The 21,735-nt window shown below is 38.2% G+C and overlaps 1 protein-coding gene across 2 annotated transcripts in view; it reads right to left on the bottom strand.

The window, feature by feature from the left end:
* Window positions 1–326: 326 nt before the first annotated feature.
* Window positions 327–21,735, bottom strand: part of rab3ip (RAB3A interacting protein (rabin3)) — a 50,614-nt gene continuing 29,205 nt past the window's right edge. The window contains exons 4-11 of one of the 2 annotated variants that reach the window (XM_062994661.1): window positions 12,111–12,206; window positions 10,749–10,826; window positions 8,369–8,572; window positions 5,284–5,412; window positions 4,784–4,896; window positions 2,301–2,400; window positions 1,966–2,035; window positions 327–975 (exon numbers count right to left, since the gene is read on the bottom strand). In XM_062994661.1, coding sequence (XP_062850731.1) covers window positions 893–975; window positions 1,966–2,035; window positions 2,301–2,400; window positions 4,784–4,896; window positions 5,284–5,412; window positions 8,369–8,572; window positions 10,749–10,826; window positions 12,111–12,206 — 873 coding nt within the window. In that variant the 3' untranslated portion in view covers window positions 327–892. The remainder of the gene's footprint in view (window positions 976–1,965; window positions 2,036–2,300; window positions 2,401–4,783; window positions 4,897–5,283; window positions 5,413–8,368; window positions 8,573–10,748; window positions 10,827–12,110; window positions 12,207–21,735) is intronic. The other variant, XM_062994662.1, reaches the window with a different exon arrangement.

The following is a 21,735-nucleotide window of genomic DNA, read 5'->3' as shown; positions in this document are numbered from 1 at the left end:
GCCCACCACATCTTTTCAGCTATAACAGACAGTGATGGGATGTTCAACAAACTTAGCTTATGGTCAGGTCTCCACATACTTTTTTTAAACATTTTGTTAGACTACGTTTGTATAGTATAAAACTCTTTTGTTTTAAGTAAATTTTGCCATATTTATCTCACTGCATTTCTTTTTGTGGCTGAACCTGGGTGTATAGTGTTCTAGATACACTGAAGAACAATTTACACTGTACATAAAGTAGAGCATGTACTGTTAATACAAAGCAATTTAAACTTAGTTAAACTTTTGCTTAAAACTAAAATGGCCAAATACATTAAACACTAAGATCCATGTAGTATTTTATTTATTTAAATAAGCATGCCAATCTTTACAATATAGTATAGTATTTGAACATTATGCTACGCATTGCTTTTACTGACAAATACCAACACTGGTTTTTACAGAGGTATACAATTTTATTTAGTCTTTCCGGAAGGCACTAAAATCAAAATAGAGAAAGCATGGTGAGATTTAAGAAAAAAAATGCACAAATAAACAAGAAAAATCAAATGTACGCCACATTTTACACAAATACATGAAACACCACAGCAACACACCGCTGTTTCATCTGCAAGTGATTGGATGGGGTAAAATGTTGGGTTACAATTGCAGGACACGTATTTTAAAATCTGAATGACAAATCCGAAACCAGCACAAATATATTTGTATTTTTTCAAATAGCAATTGTTTTACATCATAAAATTATATAATCATAGCTTCTGCAACATGGGTTGTACATTAAATAAGAAGGGACATAGATATGGCTGATCGCGCACACACACACACACACACACATGTGGGACAAAAAAGTGTGTCGTAAATGAGACAGAATTCTCTCCTCAGTGCTGACTGGTTATAGTTCATCTCTATAATATCCCAGCTTGGCATAAGACATTTCCTTCCTTAGTAGCATGACCTCCCAAAACATCTGTTCAGCTGAATGAAAGAAAACATCCCACAGAAATGTGTTCATAACATATTTAATAGAGTAGGACTGCATTTTATCTCTCATTATTTATTAAAAACAAATACTTTACTTGATTTATACACTGATCAGCCATAACATTAAAACCACCTCTCTGTTTCTACACTCACTGTCCATTTTATCAGCTCCACTTACCATATAGAAGTGCTTTGTAGTTCTACAATTACTGACTGTAGTCCATGTTTCTCTGCATGCTTTGTTAGCCCCTTTTCATACTGTTGTTCAATGGTCAGGACTCTTCCAGGATCACTACAGCGCAGGTATTATTTGGGTGGTGGATCACTCTTAGCACTGCAGTGACAATGACATGGTGGTGGTGTGTTAGTGTGTGTTGTACTGGTATGAGTGGATCAGACACAGCAGTGCTGCTGGAATTTGTCCACTCTATTAGACACTCCTAACTAGTTGGTCCACCTTGTAGATGTAAAGTCAGAGACAATCGCTCATCTATTGCTGCTGTTTGAGTTGGTCATCTTCTAGACCTTCATCAGTGGTCACAGGACGCTGCCCACAGGGCGCTGTTGGCTGGATATTTTTGGTTGGTGGACTATTCTCAGTCCAGCAGTGACAGGGAGGTGTTTAAAAACTCCATCAGCGCTGCTGTGTCTGATCCACTCATACCAGCACAACACACACTAACACACCACCACCATGTCAGTGTCTCTGCAGTGCTGAGAATGACCCACCACCTAAACAATACCTACTCTGTAGTGGTCCTGTGGGGGTCCTGACCATTGAAGAACAGCACAAAAAGATCTAACAAAGCATGCAAAGAAACAGATGGACTACAGTCAGTAAATGTAGAACTACAAAGTGCTCCTATATGGTAAGTGGAGCTGATAAAATGGACAGTGAGTGTAGAAACAAGGAGGTGGTTTTAATGTTATGGCTGACCAGTGTATGTACGTGTGTGTGTGTGTGTGTGTGTGTGTGTGTCTCACCATCCTGCTGCTTGACCAGTCCTTGATGGATGTAGCGAATGTAGGTAAAGAAGTTGCACACAGAGGTGATCTAGGATAATAAATATCAGGAGTTAACAAACAACAACACAGCCAAGTAGTTATTATAGGCTCATGTATTCATGTTCCCTTGTGTAATAACAAGTTTTCAGAACCAAAAATCACAAATAATCAAATGGGGTGCAATCAATTTTGTTTACAACACTGTTTCTGATTATTACTTATGTGTGTACTGCTTTATTTATTTACTACGGTTTATTTGGCTGCTGATATAAGATAGTATTCATTTATCACAAAATCTGAATCTTTCTACTTACCCGAAACCGACAGAATGGAGACACATAATAGTAACTGGTGGAGTCCCCAAATTTTATTCTGTGTTTGCAGGTTTTACTCTGTCCACTGAGGGCACATTTTCTACAAATGAAAAAAACAAAAACAAAAAAAAACAGGTATATACAAGATATACTGTATATCAAGTAGATGCTGTAATTATGCTAATTCTTAATAAACATCCATCATTGTATTTGTATTGTGGATACCATTTAAAATCACAGCTATGAGATTTACAATTTATAAATACCATCCGCTCCAAAATGATACACTTTAGCAATCAACCCATTGCAACCCATTAGTGGCAAAGTATTAAGCAAAAATGCATTTTCGCTCTTTTCGTATTTTAATTTGCTGACTTTACCAATTCTTTTTCTTTAATTTAAGGTAATCGACATCTTAAGGAGTGAGGGTATGTACTGTAGGGCCTACAAATGATTTTCTACTTCTAAACTTAAATCTAATTCACCAACATTGTATCTTTTAAAAAAACACTGCTGTGTTTATGATAATTACTTCACCCTGTATTAAATTCTGTTAAACTGTTCAATGATCAATCTCGATAATTATCACAAAGATTAAATTATCAAATAGTAAATACTGTGTTAAAATTTCTTAATATTTATTATGAGAAAATAGTATACATGCAACAGTATGCAAATCACATAAATAAACAAACAGTAAAAAATGACTTGTAACACTTTGGCCTTAGTATAAAAAACTAACAAAAAACGGATGTGTCAAACATTCTCAGGGCGTAAACATTTCAAACTACAAGCAAAAGTTAAAATATGAATTGGTAACAAGTTAAAAACAAAACAAAACTTGCAATAAAAAAAAAGTTGAACTGATGGCATGTTTGTTTGTTTGTTTATTAGGATTTTAACGTCATGTTTTACACTTTGGTTACATTCATGACAGAAACTGTAGTTACTCATTACACAAGATTCATCAGTTCACAAGGTTATTTCGAACACAGTCATGGACAATTTAGTATCTCCAATTCACCTCACTTGCATGTCTTTGGACTGTGGGAGGAGACCGGAGCTCTCGGAGGAAACCCACGCAGACACGGGGAGAACATGCAAACTCCACACAGAAAGGACCCGGACCGTCCCACCTGCGAACCCAGTACCTTCTTGCTGTGAGGCGACAGTGCTACCCACTTAGCCACCTCCACATGCATAAAGAGGAGAATCAGACAACATGTAATGGAGGTTAACCAATAGAGATAGTGTGTTGCAGGTCATCTAATTCTAAATTCATTTTTATTTATAAACTACAATTTAGGTTTTTTTTTGTATTTTACCCCTTTTTCTCCCACTTTTTTAGCGCATCCAATTTCTGCCCGTCAATCATCCTCTCACTAATGCTGGTCCCTGCTCCTGATTGGGGAGGACGACACGTGCACAGCAATCGAACATCTTATCACCTACACTTGACGAGTGCAGTGCAGTACAGTGCTGTGTACGGACAGCCACACCCTCTACCGCACTCCTTTCCCATCTCTGTGCAGGCGCCACCAACCAGCCAGCAGAGGTCGTAATCGCACTAGTCTGAGAGAGAGTCCCCATCCTTAGTCCCTCCCCTGTCTGAACAACAGGCCTATCGTTGTTCATGTGGCTGCTCAGCCTCGGCTGGCGGGCAGAGCCGAGATTCGATACGATGTATTCGAGATCTCAGCTCTGGTGAACAGCGTGTGTTTTTACCGCTGCTCCACCTGAGCAGCCTACAATTTAGTTTTTATAAATAAAACATTGTAAATCTTTTCTTGAAATTTTGTTAGTTAAATTTATATTCAAGAGAAAAAACAAATCACAGATTCTTTTTATTATTGCTTTTCTTGCCTTTTCTGAAAAAAAGAGTTAATATATTTATATATATTTTTTTTTTTAATAATAACCGTCGACAGTTAGTCAATAACTGACAAGGTGAAGGTATCCCATTAAAATATAACACATTACGTTTTATGTCAACAAGTTCTTTTGTTTATTAGGCTTTTAATGTCATGTTTTACACTTTGTTTACAGTCATGACAGGAAATGGTAGTTACTCATTACACAAGATTCATCAGTTCACAAGGTTATATCAAACACAGTCATGGACAATTTAGTGTCTCCAATTCACCTCACTTGCATGTCTTTGGACTGTGGGAGGAAACCAAAGCTCCCGGAGGAAGCCCATGCAGACACGGGGAGAACATGCAAACTTCACACAGAAAGGACCCGGACCGTCCCACCTGTGGATTGAACCCAGGACCTTCTTGCTGAGAAGCGACAGTGCTATGTCAACAAGTCACAAATGCTTTATACAATGCTTTATACTTTATACAATATAATTGAAGTTACTCACTGACCAAATGTAATATTTACTTTGGTATATTAAACATAATTATATGATAAAAAAAACACTAGCCAGTCTCTTTCAAAATACACTTGCAATTGGTAAAATTATAGGCAGTACTTACTTAGGCCCTCCACACTCTACAGCTGAAGCCTTGACCACTGGCAGAGGTTGGAAGCCCACTGGCTCCACACTCAATGTGTTGTTCTCCACAGCCTCCAGGATTGCTGAGCCCAGCTATAGAAACACAAAATATATTGGTGAAACTGCTTGCTGAGAAAAATGTTTGCTGTAGCTGTCGGACACTTTGTAGACTTTCCAGGATAAAAAAATAAAAAGCATTTATCTATTACTTAAAAGCATAGAAGGCTGCAAGTAATAATACAATAATGTTGAAAATGCTGTAATGTTTTCTAAAATAATAATGGTGTTATTTCAACTAATGTAAATGTTCAGGCTAACTTGGCAATAAATACAAAGTTTAGAACTAGGTTGTCCACATTAACAAACTAGGCATTGGCACAGTGTCAGTCACAAGTGGATAGAGTTTCAGTACTATAAAAAGTGATACTCTGAATACAAAAAACCCCACAGAATTTGGAGAGAAAAGAAACATGCACACACCTCACTCTTGCAGAAGCTAAGACATGGGTATATGTCCTCTCGATAAATCTGTTCAAGGAAAGAGCAGCTCCTGTCTAAAGTTGGGTCCTCCTTCCATGCCTTAAACTCATTGAACAGAATTGAATCCACCTACACACCCACACAGACACGATTTATTACACAATCATAAAAATAATACATAATAACTGACAAAGTAATTATTCATATGAATTTAAATTTATTTCTATTCACTGATACTATATTTGACTGTTAAATTCACCCTCACTCACCCACAGTATGCATGAACCAGCTTTATAAGAACTGCCGTTTTAACCCAAACAGAAAAAAACTATGCATTGTTATAATTTCTATCATGAACAAAGAAAATATTTCACAAATGTGGTGTTTCTTACATTTACTTTGACTGTTATTTAATTGCAGACAGTGTGAACCCAAGATATTTCATGTTTTGTCTGCTTAACTTCATTTCATTTGTAAATATACATCCATTCCTGCATTTCAGTTTTGCAACACATTAAAAAAAAAATTGGGACGGGAGCTAGTAATAAAGTAAAAGAAACTAAATAATGATGTGATTTCAAAAAGGTGATGTTAACAGGTGATTCTAATCATGATTTAATGCAAAAGCAGTACCTACGAAAGACGATCTACGGTCTTTAAGGGTAAACGCTCTCCAGTTTGTCAACATTTGTGAGAATATTAATGAAATGTTAAAAAAAAAGAAAGAGAAAAATCGAAAGGGATCTGCTTATTTCTTCATATAGAGAACATAATATTGAATAATCCAAGGAATCTGGAGGAATTTCAGTGTGTAAAGGACAAAGTCGCAAGCCTAAGCTAAACACCAGTGATCTGCAATCCATCAGACGGCACTCCATCAAGACATGCATTCATCAATAATTGATAAAACCACATGGGCAAAGGATTACTTTGGCTAACTTGCATTCACTAATGTCATTTAAAACTTTACTGTGCAAAAAAGAAGCCTTATTTTAGCCATGTCCAGTCATGTTGTGTCGAGTTCTCTGGGCTTCCAGATCTTTTTTAGAAATGAACACTGTGTGCTTGGGACCAAAGAGGAAAAGAATCTTCCAGACAAGTCCAAAAGCCAGGGTTTGTCATGGTATAGGGTTGTGTCTGTGCCCTTCACAAACATAATTTACCCCTCTGTAATGGCAGAATTAAGTACACTGGGATTTAAGGAAAACATATTCTGCCTTCAAGACGTCATCTTTTTCAGATATGTCTACGCATTTTTAAACAAGACAATGCAAAAGCACATGCTGCACACATTACAAAGGCATGGCTGTGGAACAAGAGAGTTCAGGTACTGGACTGGCCTGTCTGCAGTCCTGACCTGTCCCCAATAGTGTGGAGAATTTTAAAACTAGAAATGCGTTAATGACAACCCACAAAGTTGAATCAGTTCATCTGGACACAAAGTTTGATCCAAGTGACCTCTTCAGTCTGAGCTGGTGGTGAATACCTCAACCTTATATGCAGCAGTTCGAAACCGGCCCATTGCATAACAATGGAACCGGTGATCAGGCCCATATGCAAATCACAATGAGCAAGTCAATGACAACCCCATACAGTTGCACACCTTAAGATGTGTTTGCAAGAAATATGGGACAAAAAACACACCTTAAACATTTCATAGCTTTGTATCATCGCTGCCAAAGCATCTTTTAAGTGTTGAGAGTAAGAATGACAACATTATAAAGTTGTAAATGCTTTATCATCCCAACTTTTTGAGTGTGTTTAAGGTCTGAAATGCAGGAATTCATGTATATTAACGAATAAAATGAAATTGACCAAACAAAACATGATATTTCTTGGGTAACAAATGTAAGAAACACTGCTTTTTAATATGCATTTTCCTCAGTGTCCAAACTTTTCTGATTTGGGATTGTATACTAACTAAACTAATGATGTCAGAAATATACTAGCAGAATTGTAATTAGCATGTTTATTTATCTGCATTTTGTATGCTGAACTAGTTTTGTTCATTGTTTGTGTTAATCATACTTTTCTACATTCATGCCACATTGGTCATGTTAGGCTGTTTTAACTGTATAAAGCATGCAGCCTTATTAATATGAAAGTCAGTAATGTGTTTTTTACTTTAATGGCTTATTGGTTAACCACTGACTTATAACAGGCAGTAATTGCAGTAGCTTTCCTAATTTTAACACACTTCATGCAAAAAGTGTTTATTTAAATTTTCTTTATAGTTTATTAAATTTGTATTTCGGAAAATATGAATAAATGTGCTAAATTAAAATATACATACAGCAAATTTTTTTGGTGGTGCAGAAAATTCTATGTCATTACATTTTTGGGTGGTCTCTAATTCCTTATTTATATAAGTGTTATTATTATTTTTTTCATTATTATTATCATTATTATTATTTAATTATTTTTTAACTACAGCTTGTGACTTTTCTGTGCCCATGAAAACAAAGCTAGTCTAAATAAAAAAGGTCATGTAACACTGGTCATGTGCCAAGGTCAGAAAGAAACTTCAAAATATGACCTATACTAAAAAGACATTTTTTCAACCAAGTAAGGGCAAGCAAGTTAAATGTCTTAGAGTCTGGCACAGACCAGACAATAATGATGAAGTGGAATTGATGCTGATAAACGGTCAGTCCCTTTCAGTACATGTCATACACTTAAGTAGCACACTAAGCACATAAATGCCTACAATGAAATTAAAAGGTAAATTTGTAAAATTATATTTTTATTATTTACCCTGTGCTTTGAATGAAACAAAGAAAATGTGGTTAAAAGTGCAGAAAGTACACTTTAAATTTATGCGCTATATTAATCAAAGACCAAATATTTGACACGTTTATGATTTTGTTTTCCTTATGATTGCTTTTTTCTGGTCAAATCTTAAAAAATCTAAAAAATAGAAAAGTGTGCAAAATTAGGACAGTAATTAATAGGCAGCTTAGTCAAAACAGACTATTAGCTTGAAATGAAAAAATACCATGTGTTAAAGAAAGAAAAAACCCAACAAAAATAACTTTGCCTAAATATTCTGTGACAGAAAGAAATAAAGAGTAAATAGATCTCCTGCCTCTTTACAGTCTCGTATGATGGGCTCGGGAATGGTAACTTCTTGTTGACTGCCCAGCATAGCACTACTGGTGCTTTTGTTTCGCATGTGGCCTTTCTTGAATGGCACCCTAGAGCCCAGTGGCAAATCTTTACACGGCGAGGTGGGAGAAGTGGACATCACTAGAGTTTTTAGAGCAGCTACCTCCGCCTGAAGAACATCAATCTGCAGAGAGAAATGTAAATGATTTACTATGTTTTTATAAATAAGTCCCAAACAGTGTAACAAATAATCTTTGAAACAAAGCAGTTATTTCTTTTCAAAGCATTATTTGGTAGGAATTGTTCAGGTTGCTTAATTTATAATACAGAGCCTATAGACATTTATCAGCCTTCCATTTTCCCAAATTACAAACCAAATTATTTATTTATTTATTAGAATTTAACACAGTTTTACACTTGGTTACATTTATGACAGAATTGGTAGTTACTCATTACACAAGATTCATCAGTTAACAAGTTTAATGTCAAACACAGTCATGGACAATTTTGCATCCCAATTCACCTCACTTGAATGTCTTTGGACTGTGGGAGGAAACTGGAGCTCCCGAATGAAACCCACACAGACACGGGGAGAACATGCAAACCCCACACAGAACGGACCTGGACCGCCCCACCTGGGGATCGAACCCTGGACCTTCTTGCTGTGAAGTAATAGTGCTAACCACTAATAAGTAGTATTTACAGTATACAGCTGGTGAAATATACAGTTGCAATCAAAAATACTGACCCCCATCCCCCTTAAAGGGTATTATGGTGCTTCGTATAGAATTGAATTAAAATATCCAACAAGAAGATTCAGTAAACAGAGAAAGAATATTTATTTAAAATATAATACATTTTAAATGAAGTAAATAAATTTGACAAATGTCCATGTGCAAAATTATTCAGCCCTCAGCCTAAAAAGTTGATGGAACATCCTTCTGCCTTGATAACCACTAGTAAGCACTTGGGCTCAGTTGCAGAATTTTGCTCCATCTGCTGATCATAATCGGACGAGCCACAACAAAGGGTCCGAATAATTTTGTGAATTATTTAAGCCTCATTTTTCAATTCTTAAAACAGGTGTTTGTAATGTGGCATCTGCTTAAGTAATTTGGTAGTGTGCCACGTTAGAAGTAGTGTCCTTTGGCATTTCTATTTTGGCCAGCAGAGGGGGCACAGAGGCACAGCTGATGTTTCAGTTTCTCTAAATTGACAATCCTCTGCATCTTGTAAACGTTAATTCGATCCAGGTGAAATTTTTTCTATATATCTTGGTTTCTCCCTCTCAGACTTGATATATGCTTCGTTGGCAAACCTGCTTTTCTCTAAAACTGTGATACCGGGCTGCTCGGTCCAGTCCAGTTTTCCCTAGCATGCAATGGCACTGTTATTTCTTTCTTGGAACTTACACAGTATCACAGTTGTTGCAGACAGCCAGAGCATCCAGTCATATTGTGACAACCATTTCCGCGCTATCTCTGTTCTATCCAAGCTTTTTGTTGTGGGCTGTGGATGTTTTTGAGTCTTTCATTTGTTAATTTGTTTCTGTTATTTTGGCCACCTTTTTTTTTTTTTCAATGATCCCACTTTGATAAGTGGTCAAGGCTTTATTTCACACTTTACTGGCAACGCACAACCCACACGTTATGTTTCTTGTTTCTGGGTGATTAAGGTGATAATGGGCTGAGTAAAAATGGCAACTGAGGCTCTCACACCAGAGCTGACATTTCGAATTTGTCGGTTCGAAACTCAGCTCTGCCATCCGCCAGGCTGGGCACCTACACAAACAACAATTGGCCTGTTGTTCATTCAGGATTAGTGCCAGGCGGGACCACATAACTGATGCAATTACAACCTCTGCTGGCTGATGGATGGCGCCTGCACAGAGACAAGAGATACTGTGTTATAAGGGTGTGGCTCTCCGTACACAAAGCTGATCTGCACATGAACTCGCCTTGTGCAGGTGAAAAGATGCAGTCGGCTACTGCACACGTGTGTGTGTGGGGGGGGGGGGGGGTGTCAGCTCTCACCAGGATGGACATAACGTAATCGGGTAATTGGATACAACTAGATTGGGAGAAAAAATTTTTGGTAATAAAAATTGTGTTTTGTGAAGATCACACAATGGATTAATTGATTTGTAAAAAAAAAAACAGTTGCATGTCAATTAAAAAAAAAAAGAATAACAGAGACAATATTATTTCAGTCAGATTTGGTATACTGAGTAGTTCTAAAGTAACTAAGTGAATGTAACAATTCTAAAGACAAAACAGCAGATGTGTCAAAATGTAAATGATGTAAACTGAAAACATTACAGTTCAAAGGAAACTAAGAAAATAAATCTACAATTGTCTAACCTTTCCCAGGGCTTCTTTGAGTTGTTTCTCTGCAGTGGCTTGTTTTACATTTGCTTCCTGCACCATCCTATGAGCTTCCTGTTAAGAAAGGATTTGTTTCAGAATCTGATCACAGTGCCCCTATATGCACATTCTCCCCACACCAAAGAACAAACAAAGCAAGTCAAGTCTGCTTTAAAGATCCTTCAAGAAAACAGTAATTGGAGTTTCTACAATTCATAGCTACAGTGCAGGAAATGTGGGGAGCAAAGATGAGAGAAAATATGACAGAAGGAGAAAAAAAATAAAACCAACCACCATGAATTAGGAAACAGAAGAATATAAGCACAGATTCCTGGCACATCCTAATTTCACTAATTATATCTACAAAATAACTAACAAGGGTCAAACAAAAACTAACAAGCTGTTTTTATCTTGAATTAGTTTATAATTTTCTCATGTTTTATTGTAATTACCACAAGTAAATATAATGTAAGGGGATACGTAAATAGATTTTTTTTTGTTTTGCCACAGAAGTATGCTTTAGTCATTAAGCCTAAAACACACAAAAACACTCGGCATACATCTATCAGGCATAACATTATGACCACCTTCCTAATACTGTGTTGGTCCCCCTTTTTTGCAGCCCCATATGCAACAAACTGTGATGCACTGTGTATTCTGACACCATTCTGATATCAGAACCAGCATTAACTTCTTCAGCAATTTGAGCTACAGTAGATCGTCTGTTGAATCGGACCACATGAGCCAGCCTTCGCTCCTCACGTGCATCAAAGAGCCTTGGCCGCCCATGACCCTGTCGCTGATTTATTACTGTTCCTTCCTTGGACCACTTTTGATAGATACTGACCACTGCAGACCGGAAACACTCCACAAGAGTTGCAGTTTTGGAGATGCTCTGACCCAGTCGTCTAGCCATCACAATTTGGCCCTTGTCAAACTCGCTCAAATCCTTACGCTTATCCATTCCTGCTTCTAACACATCAACTTTGAGGATAAAATGTTCACTTGCTGCCTTATATAACCCACCCACTAACAGGTGCCATGATGAAGAGATAATCAGTGTTCTTCATTTCACCTGTCAGTGGTCATAATGTTATGCCTGGTCTGTGTATATACACTTTTAATTCTTATTTGATTCAATTTATCTTCATCCCAAATGTGGACTGAAAAACAACTAAAGAGCTAATCTGATTTCAAATGAAAACAGTCTGTACTGTTAAGAAAGTAAGAAAGTTATTAGGGGTAAAAATGTATATTAATTTGCAGATGTGCAGAATAGCTGATCCAGTTCTACCCTGTGGATTTTTTCTCTTTTTATGAGTGGAGAAAAGAAGAAACTAAACAAATAAAAAAACAAACCTCAAACAGGCTAGCAGTGAGTTCCTCCAGCTCCTGCCCCAGCTGGTCCCTTACTTTAGAAAGCCTCTCACACTCCTCGTCTTTTAATTTAAGCTCCTTCAGGTAACACACAATTAAATGAACAAATAAAAAATGAATGAATTAACAGAAAAGGGTGCAGGGAAATGTGGATCTTTTCATACTTGATGTCCCAGCTAAAAATGTTGAAGCTGAACATGAACACCACAACAAAGCCATGACTCCTAACACGTGAGGCTCTTCAAGTCAGAGCAAACAAATTTTTACAAAATGACAAGAAGTAATACTGTAATGTAAAAAATAAGTAAACTGCAATGTAAGTAAACTGCTTAACTTAATTCAGAGAATGGTCACAAAAAAGTGACCACTTATGTAGCTGGGAAAATAAGTACTGCTACAACAGTAAGTACAGCTATAATCAAAACTACAGTAATTATTTTAGTCAAAATAGTTACTGATTACAATTATTTAGCCACTTGAAAAAAATACTTTTATTGAACCTAATTAATTAAAACAAAATTGACTTCTATTTACAACCCTAAATCAGAAAAGTTGGGGCAGTATGGAAAATACAATTAAAATAAAAATGCAGTGTTCCTTACATTTACTTTGACTTTTATTTGATTGCAGGCAGTTTGAACCCAAGATATTTCATGTTTTATCTGCTCAGCTTCATTTCATTTGTTAATATACCTTCATTCCTGCATTTCTGGCCTGCAACACATTCCAAAAAAAGTTGGGACGGGGGCAATTTAGGGCTAGTAATGAGGTGAAAAAACGAAATAATGATGTGATTCCAAACAGGTGATGTCAACAGGCGATTGTAATCATGGTTTGGTACAAAAGCAGCATCCAGGAAAGGCTGAGTCTTTGATGAGCAAAGATGCATATTTGGTAGGGATGTCCCGATCCGATCTCAAAGATCGGAATCGGGGCCGATCAAGGCATTTTTCAACTGATCGGTATCGGCTTTAAAAGGCAGATCCTAATCCTGATCCTTTGTTTTACGGTAGCATGTCCGCTGTGTGGAAATACTTTAAATTGAAAAGTGAAACAAGTCCAACAGTGAAGTGTAATGTCTGCAATGCGAGCGTCGTAGTGATGCACTTGCTTAATAAAGAAATAAATACACGGTATATTCACAAATTGTCAGGAGCATAACACTTTATTAACTTCTGTTATGGTACCGAGTAGCGGACAGCTAGAGCCAAGCACGCTATTCCATGAACTATGGAAGCCCCAAAGGGTCAAAACACGTAGACACGTAGAAACGTCCATCAAACCTTTGTCACAATACAAGCACTTTAAGAACTGGCTTTCCTTCATAACAAAAGAGTGACTTTCCATTTTATTTTGGTATTCAGGTTTTACTGTAATGCTGTTAAGTAACTTATTTGTTTTTTTTTATATTCAAGTTAAGCTGCTACACCACTTTTGAATGGAGATTTCTGTTCATTTTTAGTGTATCACTGCATTAAACAGAATTGTGTTCTTTGAATGTAAAGTTCAAAGTGAAACTGTAATTATCTCACTCATTTTGAGTGTTCTAGTTTTACTACTAAGCACTACTTGTAAAAATAAAAGAACTTTAAGTAATAGCTTGGATGCAGGCATTTTTTTTCCTACAGCACTGCAGAGCTACTCAGTTGTTAAACATATACTTTGGAATAATTTGAATAACTGTAATGTACTTGAAGTGTGCACTGTGTGAACAGTATTATCTAGTTCTTATCTAGACAATATCTAGAAAATACAAGTATCGGTTTGAGACTCGGTATCGGATCGGGATCAAAATTAATGATCGGGATCTGGATCGGGAACAAAAAAACGTGATCGGGACATCCCTAATATTTGGATTTGCATATTTCTATTTCTAAGCTTAAGCTGAATGCCTGTGTGAGGGCAGTGATAGCTCAGTGGTTAAGGTACTGGACTAGTAAACAGAAGGTTGCCGGTTCAAGCCCCGCCACCACCAAGTTGTCACTGCTGGGTCCCTGAGCAAGGCCCTTAACCCTCAATTGCTCATCATGTTCAGCTCATTGTGTAAGTCGCTTTGGATAAAAGCGTCTGCTAAATGCTGAAAATGTAAATGATCTTTAAGGTGGCACTGCATCAAGAACCGCCACTCAACAACAGCTGATATAACCACATGGACAAGGAATTACTTTGCCAAACCTGTGTCAAGCACTACAATACAGAGTTACATGCACAAATGCCACTTAAAACTTTATTGTGCAAGAAAGAAACCTTATGTTAACCATGTCCAGAAGCAGCGCCGACTTCTTTGGGCTCGGAGGCATCTAGGATGGACCATCACACAGTGGAAACATGTATTGTGGTCAGATGAATCAGCATTCCAGGTCATTTTTGGAAAAACTGTTATCCAGACTGTTATCAGCAACAAGTCCAAAAGCCAGCGTCTGTCATGGTATGGAGTCGTGTCAGTGCCCTTGGGAAAGGTCATTTACACTTCTGTGATGGCAGCATTAATGCAGAAAAGTACATTGAGATCTTAGAGAAACATATGCTGCCTTCAAGACGTCATCTTTGCCAGGGACGTCCATGCATTTTTCAACATAAGTTTCAGGTCGCATTTCTTGATGCAGTAGCAAATTGTTTTAGGTGACTATAGGTTTAAAAAGAACCTCCAGGCCACATCTGTCACAGTAACATGATGTTTTTTCATGCAATGCCATTTAAGGGTTGAAGGACCAGCACATTTAACAGTGATTCCGACTTTGTCATACACTGAATTAAAATTCCTCCATAATATCAAAATCTTTATTCAGTATTATGTATGTTAGATTGTAAGAAATCTAAGTTATTTGAAACACTGATTCAATGAATGTTCTTTTAAACTCATGAAGTTTGCTTATTCCTGTTCGTTTACCTGAGTGGGAGAAAATTGTTAATTTACATTACAAGCATTAATCAATTACTACTTAAAACATGTACGTAGATATGCTTGTCAGTAGTCATATTCCAATATTTCAAGAATACTGCTACAATAGAATGCTACTGAAAAGTGGTTTATGTGACAAGAGATGTGTCAATTACATTGTATGACCTTCAAAACCTAGGTCCAGTTGGTTAGACCAGTTCCTATGTTCTAGCTATGTATGTATCTTCCACTGTCCTACAAGGTCAATGATAGAAGTATAAAGGATAAAAGGTTATTTTCTCTTTTTCTTATCACACTTTCCGAGCTTCTATGTGAGACTTTGTCAGTGCAATCCTTTTCTGCAGACAAGACTAGAATAGAATACCTTTATTTGTCATACAGTGGGGCCAAAAAGTATTTAGTCAGCCACTGATTGTGCAAGTTCTCCTACTTAGAAAGATGAGAGAGGTCTGTAATTTTCATCATAGGTACACTTCAACTATGAGAGACAAAATGAGAAAAAAAAAATCCAGGAAATCACATTGTAGGATTTTTAAAGAATTTTTTTGTAAATTATGGTGGAAAATAAGTATTTGGTCAATAACAAAAGTTCAACTCAAAACTTTGTAACATAACCTTTGTTGGCAATGACAGAGGTCAAACGTTTCCTGTAAGTCTTCACCAGGTAGCTGTAGCTGGTATTTTGGCCCATTCCTCCATGCAGATCTCCTCTAGAGCAGTGATGTTTTGGGGTTGTCGATGGGCAACACGGACTTTCAACTCCCTCCACAAATTTTCTATGGGGTTGAGGTCTGGAGACTGGCTAGGCCACTCCAGGACCTTGAAATGCTTTTTACGGAGCCACTCCTTCATTGCCCGAGCGGTGTGTTTGGGATCATTGTCATGCTGGAAGACCCAGCCACGTTCCATCTTCAATGCTCTCACTGATGGAAGGAGGTTTTGGCTTAAAATCTCACGATACATGGCCCTGTTCATTCTTCCCTTAACACGGATTTGCAGAAAAACCCTTTGCAGTCCCCTTTGCAGAAAAACAGCCCCAAAGCATGATGTTTCCACCCCCACGCTTCACAGTAGGTATGGTGTTCTTGGGATGCAACTCAGCATTCTTCTTCCTCCAAACACGACGAGTTGAGTTTTTACCAAAAAGTTCCATTTTGGTTTCATCTGACCACATGATATTCTCCCAATCCTCTTCTGGATCATCCATATGCTCTCTGGCAAACTTCAGACGGGCCTGGACATGTACTGGCTTAAGCAGGGGGACACGCCTGGCACTGCAGGATTTGAGTCCCTCTGGCGTAGTGTGTTACTGATGGTAGCCTTTGTTACTTTGGTCCCAGCTCTCTGCAGGTCATTCATCAGGTCCCTCCGTGTAATTCTGGGATTTTTGCTCACCGTTCTCATGATCATTTTGACCAACCTGCTTGCCTATTGTAGATTCACTCTTCCCAGCCTGGTGCAGGTCTACAATTTTCTTCCTGGTGTCCTTCGACAGCTCTTTGGTCTTGGCCATGGTTGAGTTTGGAGTCTGACTGTTTGAGGCTGTGGACAGGTGTCTTTTATATAGATAACAAGGTCAAACAGGTGCCATTAATACAGGTAACGAGTGGAGGACAGAAGAGCTTTAAAGAAGAAGTTACAGGTCTGTGAGAGCCAGAAATCTTGCTTGTTTGTGGGTGACCAAATACTTATTTTCCACCATAATTTACAAATAATTTTTTTTTAAATCCTACAATGTGATTTCCTGGATTTTTTCTCATTTTGTCTCTCATAGTTGAAGTGTACCTATGATGAAAATTACAGACCTCTCTCATCTTTCTAAGTAGGAGAATTTGCACAATCAGTGGCTGACTAAATACTTTTTGGCCCCACTGTATATACTTACACATGTGTACAGTACAACGAAATTCTTACTTTGCATGTAACAGCATGTTTGGAAGCTGGGGTCAGAGCGCAGGGTCAGCCATCATACGGTGTACCTGGAGCAGAGAGGGTTAAGGGCCTTGCTCAAGGGCCCAGCAGTGGATGCATGGCAGAGCTGGGATTCGAACTCTCAACCTTTCAGTTGCAAGCTCAAAGCTCTCTTATTGTGGAATGTAAAAAAATCTGTAACTTTAATATTTAATTAACTTAAACATTTAATCCCAACTTTTGAGTGTGTTGCAGCAGGCATCAAATTCTAAATTTGAAAGAACGTCAACTGCCACTATTATGCCAATGTGTCTTCGTAAACAATGATGTGAGATGAGTGCATTTGCAGATCTAGCATTAAGAAATCAAACTGTATAATCTGACACTGACACACAAGGCTTGATATAAAAGTGCACTAAGTATTTTTGAATAATCTCATAGGGTCAGGTAATTTAGGACAATTTTGGTAGATTACCAAGAAAACCACCTACAATTCTGAAGACTATGTTAAGTGTTACTTTTATAATTTGTTACAGATCTCTATAATTTTTCCAACACATCAAGAACCCCTTACTTACTCCAATGTTTTGTTCAGGTAAAATAAGACAGCTGATAAGCTAAAATAGGACAATGTCAATAAAGTTAAAAATGACACCAAACTAATAAGCTTAATTGAATAACAATTGTATTTCATCTTTTTTATATTGTTAAATGATTAAATGCATTTCCCAGTTCATTCATTAATTCATTTAATAATTCATGTAGCCTAAAGGGAGGCTGTAACTCTACCCACTACACCATGATACATACAGCCAAAGTTAATTTACTATAGGAACATCCTAACTACACAATTCAAGCTACTTGGTTTGATTTTTTTTTTTTTTTTTTTTACCCCTTTATCTCCCACTTTAGCGCATCCAATTTCCGCCCGTCAATCATCCCCTCACTAATGCTGGTCCCTGCTCCTGATTGGGGAGGACGAGGCTGCTCCATGCCCCCTCCGACACGTGCACAGCAATCGAACATCTTATCACCTACACTTGACGAGTGCAGTGCAGTACAGCGCTGTGTACGGAGAGCCACACCCTCTACCGCACTCCTTTCCCATCTCCGTGCAGGCGCCACCAACCAGCCAGCAGAGGTCGTAATCGCATTAGTCTGAGAGAGAGTCCCCATCCGGCGTAGTCCCGCCCCTATTCAAACAACAGGCCAATTGTTGTTCATGAGCCAAGATTCGATAGGATGTATTCGAGATCTCAGCTCTGGTGAACAGCGTGTTTTACTGCTGCACCACCTGAGCGGCTTTGCTTTGATTTTTGTTGCCACTGGATGTAACCAAACGTGATGTCTGTAATATGACAACACAATAGCATAGTAACTCCATAAAGAGAAAATCAACATGCCACATGGCCTGGGACCAGTGATTTTTTTTTTTATCTTTGTGCCACTGATCGTATTTATTGCAGAACGATCAAAACGCTTGTTTCATGTGAAGGACATTTGTAGCAACCATGTAATAACATGTCTGGTGACTGGCTGGTAATATACAGTATATACGTATATATACGTATATATACAGTATATATACAGTATATATACTATATATACTCAGACCCCTGAGTCAATACTTTGTGGAACCACCTTTTGCTGCAATTACAGCTGCACGTCTTTTAGGGTATGTCTCCACCAGCTTTGCACATCTAGTGACTGACATTTTTGCCCATTCTTCTTTGCAAAACAGCTCAAGCTCAGTCAGATTAGATGGAGAGTGTTTGTGAACAGCAGTTTTCAGATCTTGCCACAAATTCTCGATTGGGTTTAGGTCTGGACTTTGACTGGGCCATTCTAACACATGAATATGTTTTGTTTTAAACCATTCCATTGTAGCCCTGGCTTTATGTTTAGGGTCGTTGTCCTGCTGGAAGGTGAACCTCCGCCCCAGTCTCAAGTCTTTTGCAGACTCCAACAGGTTTTCTTCCAAGATTGCCCTGTATTTGGCTCCATCCATCTTCCCATCAACTTTGATCAACTTCCCTATCCCTGCTGAAGAGAAGCAGCCCCAGAGCATGATGCTGCCACCACCATATTTGACAGTGGGGATGGTGTGTTCAGAGTGATGTGCAGTGTTAATTCTCCGCCACACATAGCGTTTTGCATTTAGGCCAAAAAGTTAAATTTTGGTCTCATCTGACCAAAGCACCTTGTTCCACATGTTTGCTGTGTCCCCAACATGGCTTCTGGCAAACTGCAAACGGGACTTTTTATGGTTTTCTTTTAACAATGGCTTTCTTCTTGCCACTCTTCCATAAAGACCACATTTGTGCAGTGCACGACTAATAGTTGTCCTGTGGACAGATTCCCCCACCTGAGCTGTGGATCTCTGCATTTCGTCCAGAGTCACCATGGGCCTCTTGGCTGCATCTCTGATCAGTGCTCTCCTTGTTCGCCTGTAAGTTTAGGTGGACGGCCTTGTCTTGGTAGGTTTACAGTTGTGCCATACTCTTTCCATTTCCGGATAATGGATTGAACAGTGCTCCATGAGATGTTCAAAGCTTGGGAAATCTTTTTATAGCCTAAGCCTGCTTTAAACTTCTCCACAACCTTATTCCTGACCTGTCTGGTGTGTTCTTTGGACTTCATAATGCTGTTTACTCCCCAATATTCTCTTAACCAACCTCTGAGGCCGTCACGGAGCAGCTGTATTTGTACTGAGATTAGATTACACACAGGTGGACTCTTTTTAGTCATTAGCAGTCATCAGGCAACTTCTGAATGCAATTGGTTGCACTCAGAGAAAAGGGGGCTGGATACTTTTGCACACCGCACTTTTCAGTTTTTTATTTGTAAAAAATGTTTTGAATCATGTATAATTTTCCTTCCACTTCACAATTGTATACCACTTTGTGTTGGTCTTTCACATCAAATTCCAGTGAAATATATTTGTTTGTGGTTGTAATGTGACAAAATATGGAAAAGTTCAAGGGGTATGAATACTTTTGCAAGCCACTGTATATATATATAATTGTAACTTTTTTTTTTTTTTTAATCCAATTGTTCAATTTGCATCGTGCTTCCTCTCTGTCTATGCCGAACCCTGCCCTGACCGAGGAGATCGAAGCTAACCCATATCCTCTCCCCGAAACATGGACAGCAGCCGGATGCATTTTTGCCACCCTCACAATGATGAGTGTTGTGCCACCTAGCGTTGCATGCGGAGAGACACACCCTAAGGGCACTCTTCCTCATCTCTGTGCAGGCGCCTCTACTCAGCCGGCAGAATTCGTAATCGCATTCTGACAGAGAGAGACCCACATCCGGTTCTTTGTCCCATTCCCCCCAACTGAGCAATCAGCCAATCGCTGCTCATACAGCCACTCAACCTCGAACCGGTGAGGCAGAGCTGGTTTCGATACGATGTATCAGAATCCAGCTCTGGTTGCAGCGTGTCTTTTTACCACTGCGCCACCTGAGCGGCTTGACTGGCTGGTAATATTTAAAGAACACATGATAAAAAACCTTGTTTGTCCCATTACGCCTGATGTCCCAAATTACCTGACTTCACCCTATAATGATCTTACTAGGCCACTGAAATAAAAATATTACAATTTTAGATTTTAAATGAATAAGCCACTGAACAGCGCTGTTAAATGTTTTTGCTGCTGGGGTTTTTTGTGTATATTTGTCAAACTAAATGGTTACCAAAAAAGTAACTGCCCCTTAAATTACTGGCTTTGCCACATCCTCCTTGCAGAACTGCTTTAATTAAGCCACACTGCAGGGCTTTCTAACATACATTAGCCACTATTGTCTTGATGCACTGTCTGGTTTTGTCAATTATGGCAAGTCACCTGGGCCCTACATGTTTGGCTTTAGGTATAATACTGATACTGAGAAATCTTATATTAGCTTTAGGGCAGTTAAAAGGGTATCCATGTCTTTACTAGTCTTTATTAGTCCATGAAGCATCATTTCAAAGGGCATAGAAAGCCAGTATCAAAGGCCAAATGTGTGGTGTTCCTCTTGGTTGAAAGTAGTTTCGCAAGTCATGAATACAATCAGTCTATTGGTGGAATCATAAATGCTGATCTTATCTAAGACAAACAAGGCTTATAGTTTCTCGGATGTTTGTCCGTGTTCTTTTGCTACTTCCTGGATGAGTTAAATAATTAATTAATAAATAAAATATTTATTTATATTTAAAATTAATTAATTAATTCTACTGAATTTGTATGCTAAACAATTTTCTTATTGTTTTATATTTTTTATGTTTTATTTTCTGCATTAATGCTGCCATCACAGAAGTGTAAATTACCTTTGTTAAGGACACTGATACAACCCCATACCATGACAGACCTTGGCTTTTGAACCTGTTGCTGTTAAAGAGTCTGGATGGCCCTTTATGTCTTTAGTCTGGAGCACACAGCATCCATGTCTTCCAAAAAAGACCTGGAATACTGAGTTGTCTGACCACAATACACGTCTCACGCTGGGTGACCATCCATCCCAGATGCCTCAGAGCAATTCACATACCAGAGAACTTAACACTGCTTTTGGACATGGTTACCATGTATCTTTTTTGCAAGTGCCACTTGTGAATGCAACTCCAGGCAAATCTGGTTTGCCAAAGTAATCCCTTTCCCATGTGGTTATATCAGCTACTGATAAATGATGGTTCTTGATGCAGTGCTGTTTGAGAGATTGAAGAACTCTGGTGTACAGCTTAGGCTTGCACTCTTGCCTTTTACACACCGACATTCCTTATGATTCCTTGAGTCATTTATTGATACTGTGCAC

This window comes from Trichomycterus rosablanca, chromosome 1 (assembly GCF_030014385.1).
Source record: "Trichomycterus rosablanca isolate fTriRos1 chromosome 1, fTriRos1.hap1, whole genome shotgun sequence".
Taxonomy (NCBI): domain Eukaryota; kingdom Metazoa; phylum Chordata; class Actinopteri; order Siluriformes; family Trichomycteridae; genus Trichomycterus; species Trichomycterus rosablanca.
The sequence above is the reverse complement of the archived record's forward strand: the minus strand, read 5'-3'. Positions and strand labels throughout refer to the sequence as shown.